The sequence below is a fragment of the Sylvia atricapilla genome, chromosome 12 (genome assembly GCF_009819655.1).
Source record: "Sylvia atricapilla isolate bSylAtr1 chromosome 12, bSylAtr1.pri, whole genome shotgun sequence".
NCBI lineage: Eukaryota > Metazoa > Chordata > Aves > Passeriformes > Sylviidae > Sylvia > Sylvia atricapilla.
This window is the reverse complement of record NC_089151.1, coordinates 12892980-12910641: the sequence shown is the minus strand read 5'-3', so window position 1 is coordinate 12910641 and position 17662 is coordinate 12892980. Positions and strand designations below refer to the sequence as shown.

Sequence of the window (17662 nt, the reverse complement as noted above, 5' to 3'; positions counted from 1 at the left end):
TGTCAGTAGAAAATCCATTGGAGGGACAAAAGAAATGGATTTGAGTTCTTTCCTTTAAACGCATTAGTTGTCCTTCTCATCTAGGGACTAAGGGCTTCAGAAGGTTTTGAGAATTTGTATGTTCACAAGATGGAAATATGGGATTACAAAGGAGAAAAATAGCTCTGGAATTTATTGGGCTTTGACTACAGGATGTGGTTATTGAAATAATGTTCTTGGGCTTTTGGCAATAGTTGATTCTCAGGCCTGCTCTTAAACTGTGCTGAACAACTTCAGTGAAAGTTAAAAGTCATCAGAATTTTGGAGAGCTGACACTTATTAAATGGTGATTTGTGCTTTTACAGGAGCTCCCTGATCTGCCAGGGAAGAATTTCCCAGTGAATTCTCAAGTTTGGTTGCTCTTCCCAGATCTGCTCCTGAGGTGTTTCACAGCCTGTGTTTTGGTTGTGCACTTTCCTCGTGTGTGAATGCTGGCTTTCTCCTTGGGCTTCTATGCAGAATGTGAGGTCTTTGAGTCATTAAAATCTTTAAGAAACTACCAGCAGGTTGGATCTTCAGGCTATGGCTTATGTCCATCAGTAGTTCGTATTTTGCTGGGGCAAGTATTCATGACAATTTGTTGTTTCCTTCCTCAACATCAGAAGATAAACTTGGGATGGATGAGTTGTATTGTTCAAATACATTTTCATTGCAGGGTATTGGTTTTTCTTAGTTACTTCCTAGACTGTAATTTCTCAAATTTTGTCACTTTTATTTTTTTAAATCTTATTATGCCTGATGGTGAGTACTTGATGTTGCATTATTAATTTGGGACATTTTATGTCTCTGGTTGAATTATGTTTCCTTAAAACTAATCAAAGACTATACTTGTTATATACATGACTGTTGTTGTGTACTTCTCTGTGCTCTAAATACTCCAAATTTAAAACAAAGGAAACATCTGGGAAATAAGAGGGATGCTACTAAGTAACTAAGTTACTTTTTTTTTTAATACTATGAGGTTTTGGGGTTTTTTTTCTCCCTTTTGACCTATTTTAGCTTGATAAAGCTCAGATAGTTAAAAAACCAAAAAAAACCCAAACCGCCAAAACACGATGAAGCAAATCTGTGCTGCAGGTGCAGCATTGATCCAGCAGCTCAATACCCCACAAATAACAATTTGGTGGGTGTGAAAAGCAGCTGCTGCTGTAGCAGCAAGGTGCAGGGCTCATAATGTAACTGGTTAAATGTTCTTCAGTCAGAATGAAAGCGCCCCACAAGCTGTTGCTAGGGAAATAGGCGCCTGTGGTTAGTGTTGAATGCAGAGAGGCTTGTCTGTCTTGCAGATCAAAAATTGGCTCCAAGTACTTTGTGTATCACTTTACTGCCGGAAACTTGCTGCTTATCAACAGCCTGGTCTCTGTGCCTCTGAGGAACTTCAGTTACAAACACAGAGAGAACCCTTTTCTTTTTAAAGAAACCTTAAAACCCTTTTCTTTTTCTTTTCTCTTCCCTCCACATTCTGATGTGAAGTATTTCTCCTGTGCACTCTCTTTGTTTATAATGTGTGTGTGGGACTGGAATACACTGTCCCCAGAACCTGATCCCAAGGACACTTCTAGGGAGCAGCACCTCAATCCCTCTGTAGCTAAAAGGAATTTTGCCTACAACTGCTTATTAAGGGCTCTGGACAAAATTGTTTTTAGGCATAGCTTTTAAAAATAATAAAGTAAAAGTCAGTGAAATTGTCAGCTTGGTGTAGTCATTACATTAATGCTCTAAATCGCATTGTAATTCTCTAAGGTGTGTAATAAGTATGAATTACTACAACTGAGCACCTTCATAAACATGGGATGATTTTTAAAAACTGTCACAGTTTATTTTTGTAAAAGGCATTATGATATTTCTGGGATGCTCTAACTATTCAGAATCCTCCTGTGCTGCTCTCCAGGTGACACTGGTCCATTTCAAAGGAACATGAGGCATCTCTCATGATTATCAGAGACTCATCCTTAGTACTGGACACATAACACAGTGAAAGTAAAGCAGCAGCTTATTTAGGCATTCCAAATTGAACATGTAACAGGTTTAACAAAGTCATATTTTTATCTGCTCTTATGCATGCACAGGCACAGCAGATTTGTATCTGCCTTTTCAGATGAACTCTCTGAGATATCTTGTGGCTTTTCTTCTCATCTCTCTCCAAGGCTGCCAAAAGCCTTTGTCAGGGTTTTGACCTTTTTCATAAGAACCTTTTCCAGCTTTCACTTAACTTTAATGAATGCTGATGCATGTAGGGCTTGGTGAGATACAGTTAAGTCCTGGCCACAGCTGTCCCAGGACTTAGGTATGAGCTGCACATTTTACCCACTGTGACAGTGGAGTGCCTTTTCTGAGTGGTGGTTCAAATAGTTTAGCAAAAAAATCACAGAAAATGGCAATAGATTTACTTTAGTTCTTGTGGTGATAAAATACTTTGCATTCACTCTGATTTTGAGCCAGATTATTTGCCCCTTACCTTCTGCTTTCCAAAGTGGGCTCCTGATGGCAGAGCTTTGGGGTGAGCAGCAAAGGAGATGTTGATATGGTCTATTCCCAGCACAGCTATTCAACTCAATCAGGTTCCTCAATGCCATCTTAATTCTGATTTCCTGCTCTCTTTGGGTCATCGTTTCCACACTGCTGTGTAACCATTTACTCTTCTTCTTGGTTTGTGCCCCTGGAGAGTGTGTGCTGGATTCTGGCAAGGAGCAGGGAGGAGTCAGGGCTCCTGCCAGTGCTTAGTACTGTGCTCAGGTGTTGTTTGGCATCTTCTGACATCTGAAAAGCTGTTCCAGAATGTGTATGAAGAGGATATAGCAGTAAGAGAGAGAGGAAAAGCGAGGAGCTGTTATGTGTCATATGAATTTCCCTACTAGATACCTGTTGCACTTGGTTCAAGGATGATACCTACCATGTCTGTCTAACTGGAGACACAATTTTCTGTTCACAACATCCTCAGAATATGCACTTCTGCCCTTTTGTACTCTAAGACAAGCAGATTTAGTGTCAGAATCTCTTCATTTCCACACTAGCAGAAGATACATCTTTATCCAGAGCTGCAAGGTCCAGGAAAGGAATGTTTTGTTGATGTGCTTTTGGGTTTTTTCCTCAGCTGTTTTTCTGCCATATTTTCGTATTTTCTGATCTGCAGTATTTTAAGATCTTCTAATGATATATTTTTTAATTTAAGTTACCCTTCTTGGAGTGGGTTTTTTTAATTTGCTGATATTTAGTCTTATGTGTAACAAAACTAAGAGAAAAAGTATGGCTTTCACTGTCTATAATGCTGTGAAAGTTGGTAAAACATTCTCATCCTATTCTTAGCAGAATGCCCTTTGCTGTTATGCAGGCCTTGCTCAGAAAGCATTGGGGTCAGTTAGCATAAAGGTGATGCCTCTCATCAGTCTTGAGCCTTCTCAGACATTTCCATCTGTGATAGTTTCAGTCAGGTTATATTCATGCTGCAGCATGTCACAGTACAGTTAAATACTTCTACTGATTGCCTGAGTAAAGGTTCATAAAATGTATGATGGAGATTGAATAGATTTTTCTTCCTTGAACTATGAGGGGAAGAAAGAAAGCATTGTTAATGCCTACAGTGGTCCTTGGAGTAAAGATTCCCTGTCTTGTTGCAGGTTCCTGTGAGTGGTACATCAAAAGTTTTAGTGTCAAGGATTTAACCTGAGTGGGCTGCACTCACTCTCCTGCAGGAATTCCAGAATGACTGAACAGACCATGGTGGAGTGCAGAAATAGGGATTTTGCCAGTGAATCCTGAGGCTTGTAATGGTAAGCAAGCAGCAAGCACGTGTTTCTTATCAGTGGTCCCAGGAAATAAAAGCCTGGAGCCAGTCTGCTCTGCACAGCTCAGCACTGCAGTCCAGGTAAAAAATGCTTCTCCCTCAGTGCTGCTGTGGTGGGTGAGCCCCAGCCCTAGGGGCTGGCTGGGTGCTCAGCAGTGTCACCTTCACCTGTTAGTGATGGCTCAGTTTGGGAGGTTCTTCTGTGAACCTCACTGAGCTGTGGAGCAGTAACTGCAAGCTGTTTTGAGAAGTGACTTTTGCCACATCCTGAAGATTTGCTGTGTCTTGTGGTATTATTTCAGGTTTGGAATTAACTAGTTCTGCTTTAATACTTGCTAACTGGCCTTAGGATCAGCAAATCCAAAGGATAAAGCTGTTTCAGGAGAATTTAGATTAAGTATCTGCTTTGTTGTAGCTGTGCCAGGTGAGATACCCACGTTTCCTGTGGTGTGTCAGTGCTTTGCATGGTGCAAGTTTCCAGTGGCCTCTTGGCATTGGGAATAGTTTGACAGGGCTGGCTGTCAAACAAAGCTTTGGAAATGGTAAGATGAAAGATAAGATGAAACAAGAAGAGTGACAGTGATTAGATCTGTGCTCAGATATTTTAGTATCTTAGCAGACAATCAAAACTTAGTGTGGAAACAAAATTCCATGAGACATGTTGGTTGTCACTGGAAAGCTCTCGCTGCTTCTGCATGGCTCCCTCTTGGTGATCCAAAACAGCTCACCATGGTGATCCAAAACAGCTCACCTAGGCCCTTGTGAGTGTTTGGCTCCTGTGGCCCTTTGTCTGCATCAGTGAAAAATGTGTATACAACTCCTGATGATTTTTTAGTGTGTTGCTATCAAGTGAGACTGAAAACAGATGATTTCTGAGGTTTTCAGTCCTTTATCATTGTTTTATTTCAGAGTGACTCCACAAAGGACCTTTCTGAAACTTGGTGTTATATTTTGGAAAACTTTTAAGAAGGAGTTGTGGGTGTTTGGCAGGTTTGTGTCCTGAGGTAGGGTATGACTCTAAAAACAATACTTCCATCAGAAATGCCTCTTTGGTGGTGTTTTTAATATTTAACCTCCAAGGGAGGGAACTTCCTTATTGAAAGTGTTAGTTTTAGTGTTTTGGCTGCGAAGTACGGATGTGGTGGTGTAACAAATGTTGCATGGTTAGTCTGGGGAACTTTAAAATTCCCTTGTAATGAATGAATAGTATAGGGAAATAACATTTTTAAAGCAGGTATTTGATAGGACTTAATTTTGAAGTACTAGTCATTAAATAAAGGGGGATTGGAATTAATCTGTCTCCTCACCTTCCCCCTTCTTTCTTAAATAGGATAAAGACTTTGCTTTCATAAAGGGCATCTTATACATTAACAAAAATACTTTCGCTGCAACACCACCCTGCAGAGCACTGCTCCAGGTACTGATGCACAGTCGCATTCTTTCTGTGTCCCTCTCTCAGCCTTAGGCTGAGTTTTACTTCCAAAGTGAGATTGCTTAGGGAAGAGTTGAGTAAGCAGAAATTCAGCTGGAAACGACCATGTTTGACAAAATAATTTAAAAAAAAAAAAAAAAAAAAAAAAAAAAAAAAAAAAAAAAAAAGCTTGGCTATGTAAAAATTAGAGACTGGTACAAAAAAATGAAGGAGACCGAAGTTGGTTTTGATATGAATGCATTGTTGAATTTCAATTTGTATTTCTATTCACTTTTGTGGGGTGGGGATTTTGTAGGTAGGAGAGAGAGGAACCTCCTTCTCTGTTTTACTGGTTTTAGATGGACTTGACTGAAATGGGAAGTGATTTCTTATCTTACTCAGGGCAGGTGTTATCTTTTTCCTGCCCTGTCCCGTGCCATATTGTCATTGCACCTGCTCTGTGCAAATACATTATTTACCCTAGGTGGGCAAGACTCATTTCCATGTTGAGCCGTACATTCCCCTTAAATAATTATGTGAGACAGGAAAAAATGAGAGCAATGTGTCATGCCCATTACATTCTCATTCACAGTGATTTTTTAATTTTTTGTAATTTTTTTTTACTTTTTGCACATCTGTTGCTTTATCTAGTCATAGAAGTGTCCAGTTACACCCTGGCACTTTGACTCTGCCACATCTGTGCCTCTTGAGTGCTTTATGGAAATAGATTATCTGAGGCATATTCAACATATTACAATACAGGTGACAGAGAATTCATTCTAGGTGTAATTATTTATACTGAGCTTCGAAAACTTGTCAGTCTGAGCTTTTTCTTTGCTATTTGCTGTAATTATGTGACCTAAACAAGATAATGCCTGAAAAAAACAAACAAAAAAAGATAGTTCAAACACATCTTTCTTGAATTTTTGTTTTATTGCTGATTTCATTAAAGGCTCAGTGTTACCTAGCGTGATGCTTTTTTTTTCTTAAAAAAACAGATGCTCTGAAAATCTGAAACAGATGCTCAGGAGTTTTACGTTCTGTGAAAATCAGGGATATTCACATAGAAATTATTGGGGCTTAGACACACAGAGACTCTGTCCCTATTCCTGTCTTAGCTGAAAATATTTTTCCCCATGGTGTTGAAGTTTTATGTTCTCTGTTTCAGGGAGGTTTTTTCTGCAGTTTATATAGCTCAGTATATTGCAGGTTTTAGAACTTTCTATAATGGCACAAACACTCTGCTTGTGATATGTTTAAATTGAAATTACTCAGTGAAAAACTATCCTGGCTTCTAAGGACACTGTGTTCAAAGACATGAATTTTAAATAGGTCTGAAAACTGAAAGTGTGAGGATAATATTGACTTTTGCAGTGGTAAGTTCAATTTTAAATCAGCTAAAATCAGAAAATCTATCTGTAAGATGTGACAGGGGGTCAGGAAGTAAAGAAATAATCACACACCTTGGTTTTGAAAGATGCAAAGCACAGCTCAATTCCCTTCTGGTGTGATGTATCTTTTTACACCCTGGAGTTTGCTGCTTATGAAAACCAGTATTATAAAAGGACTGCTTCCTCCCCCGCCCTGCTGAGACAGACCCAGCACTTAATTATAAGGCTTAATAGATTTGTTGGTTGAACCATTATGTGTTTTCACAATAAAAAGTACCTTAGAACAGTAGAAAACTCTCCTGTGTACTTTAGCTGCATCAGTCTGGTTAAATTGACTCTTTTTTTTTTTTTCTTTTTTACTGACTTAGTTTGTGAGCTCGTCTTAAATTACCATTCAGTTTTCTGAACCATATTCTGTCACCATTTTCTGTCCTACCTGGATCAGTAGCACAGAGATTTCTTTCTGTGACTGTAATCTTTTTCTTCAAAGCACATCCTGTACTAATAGTGGTATTTAAAAATGAGCGACGAACACCCTCTCCCTGCCTCCAGCTTTAGCAGCGGCATTCTTGATACTCTTTTCCTTAGACCTGTGAGAAGTGATGAGTCAGTTTAAGAGCTCACTGCTGTGCTTGCTTTCCTACTTGTGGTTTGCTTTTCCTTTCCAAACCCCGGGCCAGCTCCGGAGCTCATCTGCTCCTCTGCTACCTGCTGCACTCCCCCAGGCTGGCAGGGAAGTGCCCTGCCAAAGCTGGCTTTCTGTGCTGTATGTTGTGAATGGACTCTTCAGGGAGCCCAGCAGGAGCTTGGTGTAGGTACCTGGTACAGGATGGGGGCTCTGAGTGTCTGAGACCTTCTCTTTTGGCTATCAGAGCTGGCTCTTGGTGCTTATGAAACCACAGCCTCTGTTATTCCACATCTTCCACTTCTGCAAGAGACTCAAAAACTGTTTCCAAATTAAACAACTTGTTATGTATTCCTACTTTAAAAAGTACTGGAGAACAAACATTATGTGAAGAAGCAATCTACTGAAATAAGAATGTGAATTTAAAAAATCAGTTTCAATGCTTCCTTTGGCACTACCATTGCTGTGGCTTTCAACGTTCAAGGGCAAACCCAAGTGATGTAGTGTCACTGATGGTAGTCAAATGAAAGGCTACATTTTTTATTGATTTGGCTTTTTAATGTAAGTATAATTCTGAGTGCTGATGTGTTGAAATAGGTCTGCTCACTTTTTGTGAGAAAATAGAAGGTGAATATAAGTATGATTTTTTTTTTCTGTATTGCAGAAGGAACCCTTCAGCAATTTAATGTAATTAAGGAAGGTGAAATTTCACATGAAAAACTTCAAAATATAAATTTTAAAAGGTTCACCTTTGTAAAGAAACTGCTAGCGAACAGATCACTAAAAGCACACCTGCTCTCCACTCAATACTTTTGTATGAGTAGAAGCAGCTAAGGTGGCTGCAGGCTAGCATTTGAAAGCAAAGTCTAAAAGGAAGGAGTGTTGTCTTTAACATGAATGGTATTTCCTGTGGTGTATGTTTGGATTGCTAAAGTTCATTTCCTAGACTGAATTAGTTGTGGAGTCCACTAGACTGGAGATTATTTTTGCTTGAGATTCATAATTAATCCACGAATCTCCTTCAATTATTCTATTGCATGTTTATAGATTCCTGATTCCCTTTTAATACCTGCTAATGGGTAATTACAGTCAGCAATCATTCTTGCCATGGAAATTGCTAAAGTAATTTCAGAAACACTGTTGTTATTTGTGTGAAACAAAAGATGGGATGGAAATCAAAGCTGTACTGTCTGTCTGGTGCTGTAGTAGTTAAAAATGAAGAAAGTGGTTCTGCTTGCTTTTAAACAGAAGTTATTGAGAGACATAAGGCAATTTATATCGAGTAATTTGGTTCTTGCAATTAGAGTTTGTTTTAATATTTCAGACACTGCTCTTTGGTAACCAGGCAGCTCTGGGTGATCAAATCTTGAGTACTTGGCAAATGAACAACTAGGAGAAAAAAAACTTTATAAATTATCCAGGTGGTTACTCTGGCTGTGTTCACTTGTGTATATATCAGAAACTTTGAAATTAAAAACAACTGCAGCATGCTTGGATTCTGTTTGGAGAGGCTTTAACTTGGTCAGGAGCTGCTGTGAATAATTCTCCCAAGAGAGGAGGAATAGGATGTGATTCCTGGCTGTCTGTCCCTCCTGGTGTGTGAGTGAGAGGCTGGGCAGGAGGGTGCAGGTTTTCCAGGCCCCCTCTCCAGCCTGTGACTGAGCTGGCACCTGGAAACAGCTCATGCTCTGCAGATGCAGAGAGTAAAGGAGGCCATCCCAAGAGCTGTTTTGTTGTTACCAGTCTGACTTCTGCATCAGATAGCACATCATTCTTTCTGTTGCTCCACCATGAATTGCTGAGGGGAGACTGTTCTTTGTGCCAAAGTTCCAAAGAACTCCCTGGGAGAAGTGACTGTGCTCTGCTCTCTCCATGTCTTGGATGCTCTCCCCTTTTTTCCTTCCCCATCTGCCCTCACAGTGCTCCATGCAGACAATTTCTGGGGAGGAAGGGGCTGAAATTACCCCATGTATCAACACCCCTTGGCTGGTGTGGGTTTGTTTAAAACACTTGGCCTCTACAGGCTCTGCACAAGCCATAGCTATTCTGCAGCTGTTGAGTCCAGGAGAGGTCTTAAAAAAACGTGGTGGATTGACACAAAGCATGGTGGACAGTTTCAACTAGCCTGGGAGAACAAAAGAGCTTCGGTCCAGGCCTGGTAGAGTAATGAAATACTTGCTTTCATATTTTTGTGATAAAATTCTATTGATGTGTCAGTAGGAGACTAGAGGGTTTAGCAGCACTTGAAAACTCCCATCTTTGGGGAGGAAAGCACAGAGCAATACCCAGATTTGTGGGAGGTGGGGATGTTGTTGTCTTTTTTGCTGGCACGTGAAAGGTGGCTGTGCTTTTGTCAGGTCTTGCCCAGTACTTACCTAGAAAATGTTCCGGTGCTGAATCTGAGCACATCTTTGTTCTCACTGGCTTGAAACACAGTAGGTTTGGAAGGTAATAGGTGTCTTGATTCATGTTCTGGAAGGTATATTCTGTTAGCCATTTTTTAAAATGACTCTCAAATGTCCAGTGTTCTTGCATATTCACTGGACGAAAATTCTTCGTGTTAAATGGCCATGAAGCTCACACAGATTTGATTAAATCATATTAGTGTGTTTGGTGGCTGTTCCCATAGGTTCTCAGTGCAGTTTCTAACCCACACTGCCAGGGTTGTTTCTTAAATATCCTGACCTGGGTGATAATTCCTTCTCTTTTTCGTCCAAACACAGTGAAGGCATCTAAGGAAATGAGGCATTTTCATGATAAGCTGCTGATCAGAGCTCCATGGCTTTATGGCAACAGCACAGATCCCATCTCCATTTGGATCAGTGTGTTTGCCCCTGGTGCTTCTGGGCATGTTCCGTGGTTTTGTGGCCTGTTGCTGTCTCAGGGTTACACCTCTCTTGGTTGTCATAACAACAAACCTTCAAGAAACAATGACCAAAAGGAGTAAAAATGATGCTGTGGTCACAGTGCTCAGAAGATCCTTAAAAATACAAACAGGAGCACGTTGAGTTGATCGTTCTTCCAGCGTGTGATATCATCCATGACAGAATCTTTTTCCTCTCTCTCAAATCTACCTTCTGCATTTCCAGAAGGCTGTTGGAAAAAATTCAAAGAAGGAAAGATACAAAAAGTGGGGACTTTTAAAGTGGGAGGTGGTAGTGGCAATGGGACATGGGATGCAAATTGAAACTAATTTGGAGTTGAATTATTCATCTTGAAGTAGCGTTTATGCAATGCATTATAGATTCTTGGTAAATCAATAAAGTACTGTTGGGGAGATTCTTTACCTAGAAGAGTTTTGAGGAGAAAATTGTATGACCCAGGGGTCATTCATAATTACTTGTGGTGCATATCTCTGAAGATTAGCCAGGAAGAAACAAATCAATGAGATAGCTATCTATTTTTATTAAAATGGGTTAGACTATTGAAAAGACATGTCACTTCAATTTGATGTCCTGTAAAACTCTTCAGTAATATTCAGAGATAGTTCCAAGCTGTCACTGCACCCATTTTTCATTTTTTGAGCATCAGCTAACTGAACCACAGCCACACAGCAGAATCCTGTAGAACGGACATTGTCCTTGGTACTGTATTTTCATTGACACAGTCAGGAGAAGTTAAAGAAAGCATGCTGTGAAGTAATTTTTCCTGGATTTTAATATTAAGTAACCCAGGATAATATTAAGTATCAATATTAAAGTAGGATAATTTGTTCCACATAATTGTGAATGTATTGCAGCTTAGCAATTAGTAATTATTTTTTGAAAATGGGTTCTGCTAATTGGAAAAATAAAGTTGCCTCTCAAAATACCTCTATATCATAAAAATTACCATCAGAATCATATTTCTGCAAGTATATAAAAGAAGGTCTTCATTGTCTTTGTTCTGAAATCCACTTCTAGAAGGAACTGGGATGACAAGCCTGTCGTCTCTTGCATGTAGTAGTTCACATCAGGCAGAGTTCCTGCACCCCAGCCCCATGGTGAAGGGATTCCTCAGGCTGTTTCAAGAGCTTCTGCTTCTACTGCATCAGAGGCCAAACCTCCCCACTGTCTGGAGTGTGTTGTCTTTTTTACTGAAAGACAAACTCAGATTGAAATACTTGCCCCTGTGCACATCTTCTGAGAGTTTCTTTTTCTTGGCTTACACCCAAGTGCAGTTACCTTTGACTTGGGAAATGCAGTAAAATGTGATGCAAATGTTTCAGTTTCTTCTTCATCTCTCCTTTAAGTGTCAGCAGTTTCTGAGATTCACACTTCTTTTCAAGAATATTATGCACATGCAAATGGTGTGAGTACCAAAATAATTTTTGTTAGTGAAAAATGGGAGGTCTTTAATTATGGTGAAAAGCTCAGTAATAACCAGTACAGGTGAGACATTAGGTGTACCATTAACTATAAATGGGAAAGATTCAGTTTATTTGCTTATTATACATATAAAATAATTGCTTTTAAACAGAATATATTAATATGTTAATATATATGTCAGTTTATTCTATTGCTGAATAAGAGTGATGCAATATGGTCTTTTTTTGTGATTGATACAAATTTGTGGTATACTCTGGGAAAGAGATTCTAGTTTCTTATTTTGCAAAAGTACACTTTTTGTTTTGGGTCCCATCTCACTGTTGATTTATCTGGTTTTGCCTGCTTGCTCATTAATAATTGGATAGTATGCTAGTGTTTGGCTCTATTTATCAGAGATGGAATTGCTCAGTATGGTTTCTGAAACTTTTTCCTGCTTTTAGTGTGAAAGCAGTCTGAATGTGTGTGTGCAGTTAAACATTTGGTTTTTGAAAGTAACTGGCTGGGGTTTGGCTTTTCTGAGGAAAAAAAAAAAGGGGTTTTTAGTGGGTTCTTTCTCCCTGGAGCAGTGGCCTTGGGCTCCATGGTGACGGCAGTCAAGTGGCAAAGAAGCTGTGGTCCTGTTACCAAGTTTTAATAGGACTTATAAAATCCTGTTTTTCATCCTTCCCTCCATCACATCCCTGTACTTCTTTTTTATGGCTCTTGGCATTGAATGAACTGTATTTATGACCCTATTGGAAAACACTGATCATTAGAAATTAACAATACAATTTATTCTTTAAGGTTCATTGTTAGCAGAGCACATGTATTGTCTTGGAAACAGTATTACTCAGAGTGCAACGAAACACATGGAACTAGATGTTAAGTATCTCAAAAAAAATATTTAATTAATTTTGGCATTGAAAACTGTATTCTTTTCTCATTTTTCTATGCCATAATAAAGTGGGAAATTAATAAAAGAGGATTTCTCAATTTTTAAGATGCATGTTTTGAGAAAGAATGCCAATTGTATTGTGATTAAAGATTATGTATACACACACATACACAGAGGCCCACAACTTCCAGAGCACTCAGATACACAGCACACTCACAGGAGTTGTGTCATTTGCTCAGAAGGAGAAAAAACCCATGCAGTACGTTTGTAAATGAAAATGTTTGAGTCGCCAGAGCAAGGTGAGCACAGCAGCCCTCAGTGAGCACCACTGCCCATGCACCTGGCTCCTGACCTCCCACCCACCAGCACCACACAGCTTTTGCTCACTGGTCACAGCATGCAGGTAGAAAGTTCAAGGAAAGTTTAAGGAATCAACTATTTTTATTCCCTCTCCCTTGGGGAACATTGTGTATGATTAACTATGAATTCACTAATCTTGTCTCTCTGCAGGATTCATCCCAGGAAGTGAGAATTCAAGCTTATGGAAAGGAGTTAGAGACAAAGTAATAATTAAAAACCCCCTCATGACAGAAACACCTATCAGCACCAATGCAAGTTGATCTGGAGCTTCATGCTTAGACCTGATGATGAATTGCCTGTGGTTTTGTGGAGGCTAACTCTGGCTTTTGATTGCATTGGAAATCTGAAGTTAATGCTCATGAGAAGTAAAATCAGAGGACGTGAGTTACTCGGTGTGCCTGAAGATCACAGAGGCAGCAGCGGAACAACAAAACTTCTCTTTGAAGCGGTGGCTTCAGCTGTGTCATTGTGTGCACTGGGAACTGAGAGGAGTAGCAGCCAGCCTGGGAGAAGATGCCAGCTAAAGGGAAATACTTCTTCAACGAGAGCGATGACTGCAGGATATCAGACCCACTCTACGAGAAGTACCGCTACACCAGCCAGCAGCATCCCCTCCTGCTGCTGCTGCTCTTCATTGCAATCCTCTTCTGGACTGCTCTAATTATTATCTTTTTTGTCACGGCTGTGAGTAAACTTCTTTTGTGTGTGTTCAGTGTTTTCAGGGATGATGAGGAGTTGCCTTGATGGCACACTAAACATTTTTGGCTGTATAATATTTTGAGCCACATGGTATCAAAGTTGCAGTGCTGAAAGATATCAAGTAACTGTTCATGTAATGTGTATGTTTTTGAAAAGATGGGAAAAGAGGAGACGGTTGTCAGACACATGCACAATTACTTTAAGGACTGCTTTTCCTTTCTATATAGTATGAACAAATCCTAATCTACACTGAATGGAAGATATGATAGTAAGTACTAAAAGGGAAGGAACAAGAACATAAGTTAAAATGTCCTGCATTTCTCGTATTTTTAAGAGCAATCTAAGAAATATAAAGTATTATGGTGACTTGTTGGTTTTTCATCAGGTCATTCCTGAGGTGATTTTTTCTTAAAAGATTTGTAGATGTTAATTTTCTTTTTTTTTTTTTCTTCTATTTTGGTAATAAGAACACAACAGGAATCTCCCAGTGCAATGGGTGATTGGTGGAACCAATATTTAGTTAGCAAAGAGTAGTGGTCCTATAGCCATAGAAAAGATGCGGCTTAAAGATATTTTTGTTATGCAGTGTAATTTGATTTTCTGTAATGAAGTTTGGTGTTGTACAAGCCCAGCTGACAGCTGGTAAAAAAAAAGGAGCTGATTTAAAGGTGGTAAAGGCAGCAAAGCAAAAAAGGTAGTAAAGTAGCTGTAATAATCCTTCATTGCCTTTTAACAGTGCTTTATAAACCCTGTGCTTCATGATAAAGGGTCTTCAAGTCTCTCTTTAGCAGCAAATCAAATCTTACCAGTTGTACTTTTATCCCTTTTACCTTTTATTTTTTTAGGAAGGGAAAAATATAGCAACACTATTTTTAACAATTCATCTTCTGTAAAACTTAGAGCACTGTTACACTGCTCTTTAGCAAAGTTTGAATTGTAAATATGTTTCTTCAGGTAAATGTGCATTATAGATACAGTAAAGTTAGAACTTAGTGGTTTGGGGATTGCCTTTTAAGCTAGTTTGGAAAATAATAACGGTGGAACTGGAGTAGAACGAGTACCTATAGTAGTATTTATTATATTATCTCTGTATGTGTGAGTATCAGAAAGTGTTTGTGCTGCCCCAGCTAGTCCACTTAAAAACCCAGGTTAACTTATTTCAAAGGTATCCAAGCTGTTTCCAGGGCAGTATAGATGCATTTTTCATTTTTCCAGAGGGGCATTTGGGCCAGCTGTAACCTTGAGTCGTGCTTTTGCAGGAAGCACATTCCCACCTCGCCTTCATCGTGGCGGTGTGCGCTGCCCTGGCCGTGTTTGCAGTCATGTACCTGCTGCTGTGCATGGAATCCCTGTTCCGGAGGTGGCTCACCTTCTTTGGGGTCATGATCTGGATCTGCTTCCTCATCGTGGGATATGTGTCCCTTTTTGAAAAAGGAGATGATTATCAGCTGTGGGAACAGGTATGTGTGTTGTGTTCGTTCAGGTGCTTGCATAGAACTGGCTGTAGATGTGTTTGTACGAATGTGTTTGTGTGCTTTAGTCTTTCAGAATGTTGTAACTGCAGAATAACTCCTCTGAGATTTGGGTTAACTTTTAAAAATTGGCTTTACTGATTTATTGCAGTAAATTTTAGTTGGTGTTCTATATTATAGTGAAAATACATTTCAGTGAAAAATTTGGATAATTGCATAAACCCTATGTGGGAATTGCATCTTTAAATTGTGATTGAATTGGATTTTTGTTTAGGATTTTTACTAAATCTTAATTACTATGAATTCATCTGGGAGTAACTTTTTTGTTAATAATACTTGCTTTGTTAATTTATTTGGGTCAAAGAGGTGTTCAAGAAATGTATGAAGGACTCCAGAGCTGGGTGTGCCCTAGGGAGCAGGTTTTTAAGTCAGTGGGAGAGGTGAAGTGAACAATAAGGATTAATGACACATCCTGGCATTGCTAGGTGTGGCTAAACTTCATTGCTTGCTATCTCTGATCAGAAGATGGGTGATTTCATGAAGCCAAAAATATCCTAATTTGTAGGAAACTCCTCCTAAGATCTAATAATGCAAGCAGATGAGTTTTAATTAAATAAAAATGACTTCTAATCTTGTTTTATGAACTCTGCCCCTTCCCTTCTTTATTTGAATAAAGAAAGATATAAATTATCAGTTAAACAACCAAAATCTGATTTGCCTTATGGCCTGGAACCAGCACTGTCCATTTAAAGTTGCTGTTCAGTATTTTTTAACTTAAGGAAGTGCCTATTACCTTAGGAACCCCCCAAAATGTATTGTTCTTAACTATAAATGCAGATATGTAACAGAGCAAGATTTGGTTTGGCTGCTTTCAGTAATGCAAGCCAATGTGGTGTCGTCATGTGGTCATAATTCATTCATATTGATTTTAAGTCCAAAATATAAGGACGCCCTCCTCTGAAAAGTGAAGAGATTTATTTCAGACTTTGACCTCAAGTTATGAATTTATCACTAATTAAAGCTACTGTTTAAATGCAGGTATGGCCTTTGCTTCTCCATCCTTTGCTTGTTCTTATAAAACTGTCATGCAGCTTTCAGAACATTGTGTGATGAGAGCTGCAGATACAGCAGAAAAAAATGCTTTTACTTCAGCTGAAATAGAAATATATATACAGAAAAATGTATATATATTGAATTAAAACTTCTATTTGCTTGTTTGTCTGATTATTGTTGTCCCAGTTAAACTATCTATTCTGGGAAAATATTTAAAGGCAGACTGGACCTTGGGACTTCCTCGAAGGAAGCTCTTGTCTGGAATGGCACAGGTTGAGTTGCTGTGGTGAGATGGAGCTGAGCCAGGAATGCTGCAATATATTCCTCTGATCAGGGTTGTTAGTTTCCATATATACATAAGCTAACATTTGTAACAAGTCTATAAATATGGATTTAAGTTTTACAGACCTTCCCACTGATCTCGAGCAGTTTAGTTCTGCATTTTGTAAAATCTGTGGAGCTAAATACGTGGTTAGTAGTAATTAAGGTTATTCTCTCGTGGGGAGGACCAGGAAGTATTGGTTGGATTTTTGGTTTTTATCAAACATGAAGCAAACATACACATGTGACTGGGTGATGTTAAAATTAGAAAAATACCTTCCAGTAGGTGAGAAATCTGATTCTATTCAGTATTGCTACCCTTGCAACACACTGTTCCTGATGTGTGAGTACAAAGTGTATCCAAAGTGCTTCTCCAGCTGTAAAGGATAAGTTCAGCATAAAGGGCAAGGAAAAGTGAAAAAATTATAGGTGATGTCATGTCAACCCATCTTGTCTATGAACCTATAGCTGTTAATCCCTCAAAACTCTCAGAACTACCACTATCACTATGTTTTTAACTGTGTTTTGAAACATCAGTATTTAGTTTTTTCAGCCTGAAATTAAACAAGAATTGTACTACTTTGCTCCTATTTCTGTAGGGATTTTGGGGATTCATCCAATAACATGTATGTGTGATTTTTTTTTTTTCTTTCCAAAGGTGCCATTCTTTCTCTTCATAATCTTCACAGTTTATACCATGCTACCCTTTGGGATGAGAGGTGCTGTCATAATTAGTGTTGTTTCTGCTCTCTCCCATATTATTGTTCTAAGCACTGTGGTAAGTGTGACTTCTCAAGAAAACAAGGAATCCTTTCTATTTCAGGTAAGGAAATAACTTGGTTGCATAATGAAATACCCTAGTCATGTTACCCTTTGCTTTTGGCGTAACTGTTCTGTTTAGAAAAGTTCCAGGCTTCCACATTGATGTTTGAAGTTCATGGATTTGGAACTTGGGCCCAAAAACCATTGGGCTTTTTGTAAAATTGCTATTTTTTAAATCTATAGTGCATTTTGTTTTTCTGACCTAAGTGGGAAAAAAGCAGGGTTGTTAAAAGCACTTTTAAACGAAGTTGTTAAAAATGCACCTGGCTTAGTCACAGTCACTCTGTCCAATCTGTGCTCTTCCAGGTGGGTCTACCCACCTTCATCAGCTGCTGCCCACAGGGTGGATCAAAAGGGCCACTGCTGCTCTGGGGTGTCAGCAGGGCTGGCAGTGCCTCTTGCTGTGTCCTGGGCTCCCAGCACTCCTCAGCAGGGTGTGTTCCAAGGAGCACCCAGCTCTTTCCATGCAGGTGTGTGCCAGACTCCACACTGCATGCTGATGCA

General features: G+C 39.2%; 2 protein-coding genes across 2 annotated transcripts in view; one reads left to right on the top strand and one right to left on the bottom strand.

The window, feature by feature from the left end:
- The window catches only part of ZNF423 (zinc finger protein 423), a 581899-nt gene that overhangs the window by 380766 nt on the left and 183471 nt on the right, over window positions 1-17662 (bottom strand). The window lies entirely within an intron of this gene.
- Window positions 12949-17662, top strand: part of ADCY7 (adenylate cyclase 7) — a 31489-nt gene continuing 26775 nt past the window's right edge. The window contains exons 1-3 of the mRNA XM_066327881.1: window positions 12949-13475; window positions 14750-14950; window positions 16995-17159. Of these exons, the coding sequence (XP_066183978.1) occupies window positions 13305-13475; window positions 14750-14950; window positions 16995-17159 (537 nt within the window). The 5' untranslated portion in view covers window positions 12949-13304. The remainder of the gene's footprint in view (window positions 13476-14749; window positions 14951-16994; window positions 17160-17662) is intronic.